This window comes from Lissotriton vulgaris, chromosome 2_1 (genome assembly GCF_964263255.1).
Source record: "Lissotriton vulgaris chromosome 2_1, aLisVul1.2, whole genome shotgun sequence".
Classification (NCBI taxonomy): domain Eukaryota; kingdom Metazoa; phylum Chordata; class Amphibia; order Caudata; family Salamandridae; genus Lissotriton; species Lissotriton vulgaris.
Window position 1 is genome coordinate 558,367,323 of NC_141687.1, and position 12,576 is coordinate 558,379,898.

A 12,576-nucleotide genomic window follows, 5' to 3' on the forward strand; every position below is an offset into this window, starting at 1 on the left:
AGGTGGGACAGGAATGGTGGCTTATAAAGCATGTGGGTTCAGCAAAGTACTAAATTTTGAAACCAAATACTTTCCAGCAATCTGGAGTGTGGATTATGATTGTCAAAATGTCAATTCTGCGACATCCCAGATTTTTAGCAACCAGTGCTTTGCATTCTGGGAATTGAAGTTCTAGGTGCATCATTATCCCCGCATGCAAAAGGCAACTCCCGCTTGCTGGTCACCGAGTCCTGGTAATACCCTGGAGCGCTAAGAGCATGTCAGCAGAACCGGAAGCGCTAGGACCCAGAGGCTTCGGGGAGGGGAGAAGTTGATATCCAGGATACAGGTCGCGCGCATGGTGTACACATAGCATTGGCAGTCGTTGTGAGAGTCGAGTTTGGAAGGGCAGCCGGGTTTTCGCTGATAGAAGATGAGTTCAGCCTTTCGTGAAACGCGCTTACTTTACGTGCCATTCCCCTGTTAAAAGGGCATTTCAGACTTCAGTGTGAGGAAAGTGTGGCAGGCGCAAGGTAAAATGACTTTTAGTGGATACCCAGAGCAAAGCGGATACTACAGCTGGGCAGAACTCAGGTGAGCAACAATTTCTGACCCCTTTCGTTCGTTGTTACTAAGAAACCACCATCATGTAAACGAAATACTACCTAGCGTTCCTCGGGATTACCAACGTCATTGCTGTGGAATGGCTCTGTCGTGAGTTTGCAAACTTTTTGAAGAGAGATTGCTGCAGATGGTACACGGATTGGGTTATCAGCGACTGTACGGTGATCCCAGTGCACACCTTTTTCCAGCTCTGAATTTCCCTTTTGCAGTTCGTTGTTTTCTGGTGTATTCGTTCAAGTTAACTGAAACAACTGCAGAATATATTGATTTGTTTAATGTAAATCAGCACCAGATAAAAGGTTTCCCAGTAACCGTGAGTCACTGTATAACCATAAACGGGAACACAATTCCAGTTCCTGTATGTCAACTCAGCCTTTTATTTATCGGACGTCGATGAGTTGGGACAGCATAAGGCTGGTTTATTTTATTTTAATTTATTTTATGTATAAAGTTTTATATAGCGCTAGCTAGACCCGTGGGTATAGGAGAGCTTTACAAACACAAAGGAAATAAAAAAGTTGCACTTCATCACAGGACATGAGGATGTATAAATATATAAGCAAAGACATCACACTTAAGCATACAATGAAGGAGTGAAAAACGCAGGTGGTTGGAACAGTCAGATAACCCCCATCATTGAAAGTCAGCGTGAGAGGGGAGTCCATTAGTCTATTGATACCTAGGTTGGTTGGCTTGGTCAGAGAAGTATTGGTTGAGGAGCAGGAGTTTCAGGTCCTTTTTGAAGCGGGGAAGGAGGGGTTGCATCTGAGGTCCGTATGGAGTGTGTTTCCATATCCTGGTAACATTACCAGAGAAGGATCGGCATTGGGTCGCTTTCCTTTTCAATTTCGGGGGGATGAGAAGCAGTGAGTTGGTGCTTCTCAAAATTCTTGATTTTCGTGCTTTTACGGGTTTGCTATTCAGGTGATTGAGGGATTGGGCGTGGAGGGCCTTGTGTGTAATGCAGGCCAGTTTGTAAATGCATCTACCTTCCATGGGAAGCCAGTTGAGTGCGTTGAGGGTTGGTGAGATGTGTTCAAATCTTTTTCTGCCAGTTATGAGTCGGGCCGCCATGTTAAGGACTGACCTTAATGGGGCTAGGAGAGCTTTTGGAGCACCTGTTAGAATGGCGTTCCTGTAGTCCAGTTTAGAAAGGACTAGGGATTGTACCATTGTCTTGAGATCATCTTGAGGAATGAAAGGTTTCATTTTCTTGAGGTGTTTTAGGGAGTAGAGATTTTGCAGAGTTCTTTATGTGGTCCTTCATTGACCAGGGTAATGCCTAGTGACTTTTCGGAGTCTGGTAGGATGAAGGAGCAGTTTAGAGCATCCATTTCCTTGAGCCAGACTTGAGTTGGTTGGTGGTTACTTTTTGAAGTGAAACAAATAGAAGTGGTTCCAGTGGGTCACTGGGACCATCCCTGGGGGAACATCCATTTTTCCTCTCAGTGAAATAAGAGGATTCCACACAGTTTTATCCGTAATGTGAAGAAGGATCTGTTTATTCTTTATATTACTTTTCAAAAAAGTTCATGTTGCATTATTCAATACTTTTGTTAATGAGGCATCATTGTTTTATCATCATTTCCAATGCATTTCGGGCTAATGCATAGCCCTTCATCAGGGAAAATACTTTATTGACTTCGAATAATTGCTCTTTTCAGAATAATAATAGTTGCTGCATACATCAAAGAAAGCAACCAGTGAGAAGCCTGCTCCTTAGACTGAGTGCTGGCCAAGGAACGTTAACCACAAAAAAGTCCGCGATGAATGGTCTCAGTTTGTAATTCTAAACATGAACAGTTGCCAGACATAACCGTCCAAAATATTCAACCATTTAGGCCAACCACCTGTCCTCAACTTGCACGTACAGTCCGAGAACAGTATTAATTCTGTTTTAAGTGGTTTGCGTTAAACCAGGTTTGGATCTTGGTAAGCGTGACGTTGAGGCGTCGGACATCACTGGGCGATTTGATTTTGTTGTATATTTATTTATTTATTTATTTATTGTAGAGTTTTGTATAGCGCTAGCCAGATCCGAAGGTATTGGAGCGCTTCACAACATGGGTTGAGGCAACATATTAAGGCGATTGCAAACACATTGAATCACTTTGTGGAATATGCTAATATTATTAAGCTGTATATTTGCATTACTTTTCACCTGGCATGTTACTTATAAGGTGGTAATACCCCATACCGGCTTTGTTAAAAGACACTATACACAGAGAATAGCCGGCATTTTGAGTGCATGTACAGTTATTGAGTACACGCTGTCTGGCTTTAGGCGCTCGAATGGGAGGCAGGTAACGGACCTTTGTTTCATTTAGAGTTAAAGTATCAAAACAGGGATGAAGTTCAGTGGCTTCTCTTCCTCCACCGACCATGGGATCAAACCTCTGAGTTGCACATAGGCTTCAACCATTGTAACCGGATCCCAGAATCCATTAGAACTATTCCAAGCCTCCTTACCTTCTTGTAATGATATTGCCATGCCTTTTCAGGCTTTTACTATTGCAGTATTCTTTGCTCTTGTAGTTAGGCCCAGGTACTTTGATTTCCCCCAGATTGCAGTTAGAGGTTGAAGTTATACAGATGTCCTATTGTAATTGAATATGTAAACCACCCCACTTCACCCGTGACTAGGGTGGTGATCAATAAAGGTAATACATAAATGAGAAAGTAAAGAAGAAAACTTGGTTCTAATTGAGTCTCTTGCATAGAACTCAACCTTTCCTTCTTCCAAGCAATTCCACCCCACTGATCAGACCCTAATCATGTCCTTGGGCGTCTTTTCTGTGTCTTGCTCCTGGCGACCCTGGCTCTGCCTTTGCGTCCCCAACCCTCAGAGATCACAAACGCAGTGGTAGGAACAAAGGAAAAAGGGGCTCTGGACAGGGGCGGATTGGCAAGGCGGGCATTCGGGAATGGGCCGAAGGGCCGGTGCTTCAGTGCCCTCTGTGGGCCGTTTTTTTTCTCCCCTGTTTCAGTCCACAGAGAGTGGACTAGGAAAGGGGAGAAAAAAAAACAGCCCACAGAGTGCACGGAGACAGACAGAGAAAATGAAAGCAGCCTCGCTGTGCGGCCAGACAGTGATTGTCAGCTGCGGGCTCTCCTTCACCCCTACCCTGCCAAGCAATCAAGCTGAGGCTTGGCTGGGGAGGGGTGATTGTTTGCAATAAACGGCCTCCCTGGGGGCCAGGTGTTTCTCAGGCCTCTGAGCCATTTGCACCTCGGCCCCCTGGCGCCCATGCAGCCCAGAAACGGTGTTAGTCTTAACACCTCGCCCACAGCCCTTCACATTCAGGGCATAGTGGGGGAGGAAGAATGGGTCTTGCTGTGGGGGTCTGGTGATGTTTGGAATTTTTTTGTTTTATTTATTTATTTATGCGATTTTATATAGCACGGACTTTACCCGAAGGTGTCAGAGCGCTTCACACTAGGAACAGCAATAATACACGAGGAGAAAATTATAAGTGGACAAATTACAAAAGCAAACGTTAAGTTACATGAATCAAAAGTGACAAGTGAGCAACCAAAATACAAGAGGAGCAAACGATACATTACAGGAGGAAAAAGAGATATGTGTGCAGGTTACAAAAGCGTACAAAATACAAGTAGAGGTATAATACTTCAATTAATGGCAGACACTCCAGCACAAGAACAAACGTTTTGTAGGCAATGGTGGCACTTGTGCAAGTATCTAAAGCAAACAAAAGTGAGAGGTAGCAAACAGTCTGTTACAAGAGAAAAGTGACTTGTGCAAGTTACAAAAGGGTACCATACACAGGTACAATGGTAATACTACAGTAAATGGTAAATACTCAAACTGCCAGAACACACTGGGAAGGCACTTCCCATGCACCAGCTTCACATCAGCCTCCCCCCTGGCTACCTTGGATGACCCAGAAAGCTGTGTTTTGTGCTCCCCTGCCAGGACATTTTCCCAAGGCCTGGAGGGTTGATTAATTTACTAATTGCAGGGGCCTTACCTCTGTTCATCTGCTCCTGAGCTGAAGGTCTGGGGAGGGCTGAGTAGGTTAGTAATAGCAGGGGCTTTGCTGCTTTTCAGGTGCTCCTGTGCTGGAGGGCTGGAATAATTTTGTGACAAAAAGGGGCCTTGCTATTTTTTTTAGTTGCTCAGCATGTAGGCCATTGTCACCTTGGCCCAGTGTCGTGTGCAAGAACAGTATCCTCCCACTTTCATTCCTTGTCTGTGCAAATGGTGTTTCATGAAAGGGCACGCCCCTTGAATGTGGGCCACGCCCCTTAAATATGGGCCACGCCTTTTGAATGTGGGCCATTTTTTTCGTCAGTGCTCGGGCCGAATTGTGATCCCAATCCGACCCTGGCTCTGGATGTGCCCCGTTTACTTTTTGTTGCTGGGCCAAAACTGGCACATTTTACTTCATTAGAGTTTGTATCTCACTTCACATGATTTTGCAAATATTTTTTTGCAGATATACTGAAGTGTATGCAGCTCCAATAAAAAAAAAAATGCTTTCTGCAGGCTACAACAAAAGTTCATTACATGGGTTCCCAAAACACCAGAGATCCCTTCAGTTTCTCTGCTGCTGAATTTGCATGCGCCTTCTCAGTGCCTCTTCCTTCGAAGCGCAGAAGAATATAGCTCCTATGGGCCCCCTGGCAAGTTATACCTGCTTCACATGGACTTGGATTTAGCCATTTGACTGGCTGCCTCTGTTCTGCTTCTGCCCATGCAGTATCTATTTACTGTGTGTGGAAAGCTTGAGAAAATGGTTGTGCCTTTCATTGGAGATTCTGTGGAAGAACCGAAGACTGCGTCTGAGCAACGGCTATTGTGTTTGGTCGAGCTGGGCCTGGGCGTTTTGAGCTGTCTTAGCTTGTCGGAATATGCATAGGTTTGTGGGAATATGTCCGTACTGGCTGTATCTGGATAGAAACCTGTTGCAAACCTGATGAATTGCGACAAGTTCCCTGCTGACCCCTAAATGATGTTCTGCCATTGGTGACATCAGCGGTATATCACAAGATGATGGAGCCCCCTTGCAGAATGTGGAAAAGGATCTCAGAGTCTCACATAGTGTACAGATATTTATTGGCCTTGGGCTGAATGGGCCACCTTTAAGGGCTGGGGGGGGGGTCTGCACCGCCCTTAGGTGAAATACTACTAAATGGTTGGCCATCACTTCTTTGCTTGTTGAATGTGTGAGATGGTTGCTGCACAGAAGCAGTAGTACAGGCTTCTTCAACAAGTAGATTGAGACCTATTGGTAGCTCTACAATTACCTGTAAGTAGCTGCCCAGTGTGCAGCTAAATTAGACATTTTTGCCTGGCTGAATTGAATACGTATACCAAAATTGAAAAGTGTGTATTCGAGAGGAAAGTGTGTGTATCTTCAGAGCTCCTATACTGATTTTTGGAGAAAAAACGGTTGAATTGCAAAAATATATGCAAAGCGGATATTTGAGTGATAAATAATTTGGCAGTGGGGAGAATTATTACTAATATTACCTTGGTGCCAGGATTGTTGCCTCTATGATTATTAGTAGTGCCCATCTGAAGACATTCCAAATTGGCAATTATTTTTAGGTCGAGCCTAGGCACCACGCACACACTGTTTTTGAGACATGCAGTATTTACTGTATGGGCTTTGAACATGCCCAGTTTCCTCTGGGTTTTGAAATTCCTTTGCTATTGTTGGTGAATGTTTACATTTGTCCCACTTTTTGGCTGTTTTGTTCCCACCTTGGAGACTAACCCTGCTACATATAGCCTTTTACCATCAGCCATATGTTTAGTTTCAGTGCACTCTTTTTGAAAACATTTTTATTTAGCAGTGGTTGCAAATTTGGCTGTTGTCTGATCAGCGTGGTATACCATCCTTTATCTTTAACCCCTTGCATGTTTGTGACAGAACCAATCCGTCACGAGCCACGGTGGGGCTGTACTGGTGAACGAATGGTTCCGACACGGCCCGGTCGTACGCGCCTGCGCTGAGCATTTCATTGAGTGGGCAGGGCCGTGACGGAACCAATCCATCACAAGCACAGCGCCACCGCGGCTCGTGATGGAGTGGTTCCGTCACAAGCATGGCGGCACAGCGCGGCCCCCCCTATCCCCTAGCGTCACGTCGGACTTACCGCTGCGGCCAAGAGGTTAAGAATGACGGCTGCACCTTTCAATAATTCTGCACGGCACAGCTCTCCCATCTCTAATTATATTAATTTTGAAGAGACATTAAAATATTTTTACTCGGCGCTGCACCCGTTTCAGGAGCACCAGACTTCATCTACTTGTTTGATCTTTCACTCATCCTTGTTTTTAATTGTTTTCCCCACTACTTCTACGCGTGAGGACCCTAGCACCCTACCCCCAGACCACAAACATAGCATTTCCCTCCCCTCACTTCTTTCCTTTCAGTGTGCATCAAGTGAGGCAACAGAGGCCCGGGTACCTGCTCAGCCCTGGATCACTTTTTATGGTGCTCGACCACTCGCTGGGATGACTTTACTATCTCCAAGTGATTGCACACCTCTGGTGCTCAGGAGGTTGGGTGCCTCTGTGCTGCTGTTGAACATGGATCAGCTCTGGCAGAGAGGTCAACAAAGTAGTCTGGAAAGCATGAGCCTAGTTTCTTTTTTACATGGGCAGCCGTAACATCTGCCAGACCAAATGAGGCCTCCTACCCTCATAGGTGTGGGTCTCTTGACCGGAGGGGAGGTGGAGCACTTTAACAAGCTGACTCTCGAGCCAACAATGAATCTGTATCTCCCAAAGTGTCCATTGGGCTCGGTGTTGGTAGTGTAGAGGGGAAACCAATTCCCCAGCAGTGAAAATATCTTGTACCTGCTGTTGCAGTTGACAGCACACAGTCAGCAAATACTAGAAGTGTCGAGGGGCCGTTCTGGTGGACTCTGCAGCAGGAAAAAACAATTCCGTGCCAACCTCTGCTAATCTACAGCTACAGGCCTTGAAAACAACAGAAGGCATCTGGTCCATGTGAGTCAGGCTGCAGCCTGCCTGGTGTGTTTATATTTTTTTGTGATGCTCCAATATCCACGTGGTCTTAGAAGCCGGGCCTGGTTTCAGCTTAGTTTAGGAATACCTGTGGAGACAACCATCACTATGAATTGACCACGCTAAGAGCTCATTATTGCATATAGCCGGCCAAAGCTTGCTGGCTACTTTGTCTTGTGAGCCCCAGAGGTCCTTCCAGAAGTTTCATTGGAATCTCACATGCTCATGTTTCAGCAGCCCGATGGAGTTGGATTGAACACAGCTTCGGAGCCTCGCTCCTCTGCTACACCATTATGGATACTGCGCTCCAGTGAAAATAATGTGATCTTTACTTTCACCCTTCTGCTACTCAACTATGCCTAGTGCAGTTCCTCTTCCATTGCCCAGGCTGCTCTACTCCGGTTTTGCTTTTGCTCACTCGCCCCCTCCCACCCTCTCCTGTCCTAACTTCTGCTCTCTGTTTGATGATGCCTTCCCTCAGGTCAGGTCTCCCTTTTAATACCACCATGGCTTCTGTCTCACTCTCTGTCCCTGCGCCTCGCGCTGCTCTTCTCCTCACTCTGTCCTCCTCACTCTCTGTCCTTGTTCCTCATGATGCTCTTCTCATCCTCCCTCTCCATCCTTGTGTCTCATGCTATTCTTCTTCTCCTTACTCTCCATCCTTGTGCCACATGTTGCTCTTCTCCTCACTTTTCGTCTTTGTGCTTCAGCGCTGCTATTATCCTCACTCTGTCTTTGTGCCTCGCGCAGCTATTATCCTCACTCTCTGTACTTGTGCCTCATGCTGCTCTTCTCCTCACTCTCTGTCCTTGTGCCTATGCAGCTCTTCTCCTCACTCTCCGTCCTTGTGCCTCAGCTGCTCTTCTCCTCACTCTCCGTCCTAGTGCCTCACGCTGCTCTTCTCCTCACTCTGTGTCCTTGTGCCTCACGCTGCTCTTCTTTTCCTCACTCTGTCATTGTGCTTCATGCTGCTCTTCTCATACTCACTCTCCGTCCTTGTGCCTCATGCTGCCCTTCTCCCCCTTACCCTATGCTTTGGTGCCTCATACTGCTCTTCTCCTCAGTCTTTTTCCTTGTGCCTCACGCTGCTTTATTCATCTTCACTCTTTGTCCTTTGTGCCTCACGCTTCTGTATTCAACACTTTACGTCCTTGTGCCTCACGCTGCTCTTCTCCTTCCCACTCTCGTTTCCTGTCCCTCGTTCTTCTCTTCTCCTCCTCACCCTCCACCCTTTTGCCTCACGCTGCTCTTCTCCTCTCTCTCCTTCCTTGTGCCTCCAAGAATAATGTGCTGCATGGCTAAAAAGTTTCAAATGCAAGACCTATTGCCTATATCACTGATTTTTTTTTTACAGTACTGCTGGCAACGCTGTCTGCTGCACTGTGATGATCTATGGTGATAATTACTAATGTAATCTTGTCTGATGTGGTCACCATTACAATAGTAACATGTAGCTGTAGCTCCCGATGATTTTCACTGGACTCAAGTAATTCTTTTTTAAGTTCAGAATAAAATTTATTGAAAATAAAAAGGTGTCAATACAGTAATACAATAATATTGAAGAGGAGCAAAATAAGTTGGTGAATCTTTGCAGACATAATCAAAAAAAAAAAAAATACAATAAATATATACATCAGTTGAAAATCAAGTTAAAGCAAATATTGAGAAGGAAAATTGAAAAAGAATAGTAAATCTGTCATACATGAAAATGGTTAGGAACGAGTAGGTCAATCAGGGAGGTTTGGAAACCTCTTGTTGAGTTGGTAACAAATGAAACGATTTTTTAGCAGAGGCATCAAGGTACATTGTTATAGGGAGCCACAAAACAGTGCGTTTCATCGCCAATTGAGGAGGAAAAACAAAGGCAGTGTCTAATCTATGATTGTGACAGACATTATACCACCATGCTTTAATCGTTATCTTCGTAAAATCTTTCCAATTAGCAGTAATTTGTTGGAATGCAACTGCTATCAGTAAATCAATAATCCGTACATCAAAAGTAACCTGGTCCCAGCACGGAGAGAGACTACCAAGAAAAATATGAGTAAAAGTAAAAGGGATTTGGGTGTGGAAGATATCGTTAATTTGGGACCAAATCCGCTTCCAGAAGTCATGAATAATAGTGCAAGAAAAGAGCATGTGGAACAAAGTAGCAGCAGGAGTAGAACAAGACCAACAGAGATCAGGGACAGAGGGGAATCTGGTATGAAGTAGAAACGGTGTAAAAAGGAGTCTATTATAAATGAAAAATAGAGTTTGGGTGAGATTGGCAGCTCTGGAGGATTTGCGAAGTTTTATCCACAGCTTGTCCCAAAGCGAAATGGGCCAAGAAGTAGCAAAGTCACTTTCCCACTGCTCTTCCACTTTAGATTTCGGACGAGAAAGAGATTTGGAGTGCAGGAAAGCATAGATAAGTGAAGCTTTGGAGTGGGTGGTCAGGAAAGAGTGGAGTAGTGAGGTGGGAGTAGGAGATGGAGAGTGCAGAAACTGGGCATAGATAGGTAGAATTGCTTCTTTCAGTAAGAGATATTTACGTGCAAAGGAAGCAGGTAAATCAAAGGAAAGACGCAACAAGTGAAAAGATAGAAAAGTGGACTGAGAGAAAAGTTGAGAAACCCAAATCAAACCTCTCTGTCGCCAGGACTTCCACTAGAAAGGCCTGCCTTTAATAAGGATATTGGCATTATGCCAAATAGTGGAGGATAAAAAATCAGCAACAGAGGAGGGGGCGGGTCGGGAGAGGATAGAAGTAACTTGGAAGTGAATTTATGTATGGGATGGGATGATAACTGTGGTTTGCGAGTAAAAGAAAGAAATTCAGCAAAAGTAAAAGGTGAAAGAGAAAGACGTTCCACATTGACCCAGAGAGGACAGGGTTCTTCGGGGTCTTGTAGCCAAAAGGAGGCCTGGCGTAAAAGGGAAAATCAGGAAAATTGACACCTCCTTCCGATTTAGGTCGTGTTAATCGGTAAAGAGACATTCGAGGCTTTTTGCCAGACCAGAGAAAAGAAGTAAGAATAGAATGAATTTTTCTGAAGAACTTCATGGGAATAGAGACAGGAATATTAGAGATGGTATATAAAACAATAGGGGATAGCATCATTTTAATAGTATCGAGGCGTCCCCACCAAGAGAGATAGAGTGGGTGCCACTTGATTGTTTGATCAGTTAATTTCTGGATACATTTATTAAGACATAGGGAAACCGTATCTGTGATGGAGGAAGTAACATGTAAACCTAGATACTTGATGTGAGAGGAGCTCCAGGTGAAATTGGATGTAGCAAAATCAGGTTTGAAAGTAAATTTAGTGAGGGGTAAAATTTCGCATTTGTCATTATTTAGTTTGTATCCAGAAATCAGCGAGTATGCATGAACCTATATTTGTTGGACACTTATGATTGTTGAGAACAGTAGCACTAGCACTATGGAATAAGTGCAGAATTATATATAGTAGTTATAAGTTATGTAATTCATATGAGTGTTTTTACTGTTTTGGTTTGAAGTATTAGTTATGTGATGATGTTTTGTATTGTCTGACTAATGTACATTTGTGGACACTCTAAAATCCACTGGAAGAGACTTTTTATGTACAAAAGTTATTTTTAATGTGTAAACCCCTTGTACGTTACAAGTGTACTGGTATGTCTTGATGTCAATGTTATGTAAGTATTGTAGGCATTAACGTGTGGGGATGCATATAAAGAAGGCTATAAATAATACCCCAAAGGAAGTTGGTTGGAATAAGCACAGAATAATCATGTGACCTATAGAACATTACGCAAATCTATGTTCTAGTGAGCATAACTTTGTATGCTAACTTTTTTTTTTTAAGTTGGCATACTCTTACATTAATCACTCTATGCCACTCACTGTCTCTGGAATACACGTATGGGTTGGTTTGCAGCTTGGCTTTGTGTATTCCCCCTAGACAGTCACACACAAATGGAGATGAGGTATGCCATCCATTTTATGATGGCTCATCACCAGGCTGATGGGTCTTCCTGAGCTAGAGTGAGAGGGAAGAGCTGACACCTGCACCGGAATAGGGTTGTGCCTGTCCCCACACAAAGAGTTGCATACTCCCCTGTAGCATGTCTGGAGCCAAGGCAAGGAAGGGCAGGGTCTTGTGCACTGCAAAGACCTTCCTTTGAAGTCTCCTTACTTCAAAGGCTAAAATGAGTATACATATTTTCTTCACCTCGTGGATTGGGATTTTTGGTAATGATTTTGTTCCTGTGGAGCAGGTGGGTTTCCATAAGCATAGTGGTACCCATGATAACATAGTATTTATGAGTGCTTCCAAATAACTTGGTTGCAACCCCTTTGGGGCACTCCTTTCTGTGACCAATAACGTTTTTAATACATTTCAAACAAAATTCTTGTTTCCTTTTTCATGAATTTTATTCATTCATTAATATTCATCAATTTGTTTATGTATGCTCGTTTTTTTGACATTATTCTTCAATTTCCTCTGTACTACATGTTGAATTTCCATATGTTAGTTTTACATTGTTCTCCATTGCATTTCGAGCTATGTTAGCTCTTCATCAGGGAGTAGAGTACAGTCTATGAAAATAATATTGAAAATGCATTATAATACCAGGACATGCTTTAACAATTTTACCAAACCTATTCAATTACATTGGTTCTTTGTGGGTTCACTATTAAAAGAGAGGGACCCAATAACCCAAAGGAGTAGGGTACCAAGCAACAAATGTCCGAAAATAAGTTCCCCTTTGGTGCCATTTATTATGTATTGTGTATGTGTACAATGTCAATGTATATGCGATTTCAAATGTATTTTTTAATGGATATGCCTAATACAAGCCTGAGCTGGTCTTAACTTGTTTAAATAAGTTGTGTATATTTACTATATTTTTTACATTGATTGATTCTGCATTTCCTTATGTGTTTGAAAATGTTGCATTATTGTTTTGTGTTGATATCATTGAGCTGAATGAATGCCTAGGTC

At 43.6% G+C, this 12,576-nt stretch overlaps 1 protein-coding gene across 2 annotated transcripts in view; it reads left to right on the forward strand.

Moving 5' to 3' along the window:
• Positions 1-338: 338 nt before the first annotated feature.
• The window catches only part of LOC147730750 (uncharacterized), a 1,432,305-nt gene continuing 1,420,067 nt past the window's right edge, over positions 339-12,576 (forward strand). Inside the window, exon 1 of one of the 2 annotated variants that reach the window (XM_086955559.1) lies at positions 339-573. In XM_086955559.1, coding sequence (XP_086811685.1) covers positions 518-573 — 56 coding nt within the window. In that variant the 5' untranslated portion in view covers positions 339-517. The remainder of the gene's footprint in view (positions 574-12,576) is intronic. The other variant, XM_086955560.1, reaches the window with a different exon arrangement.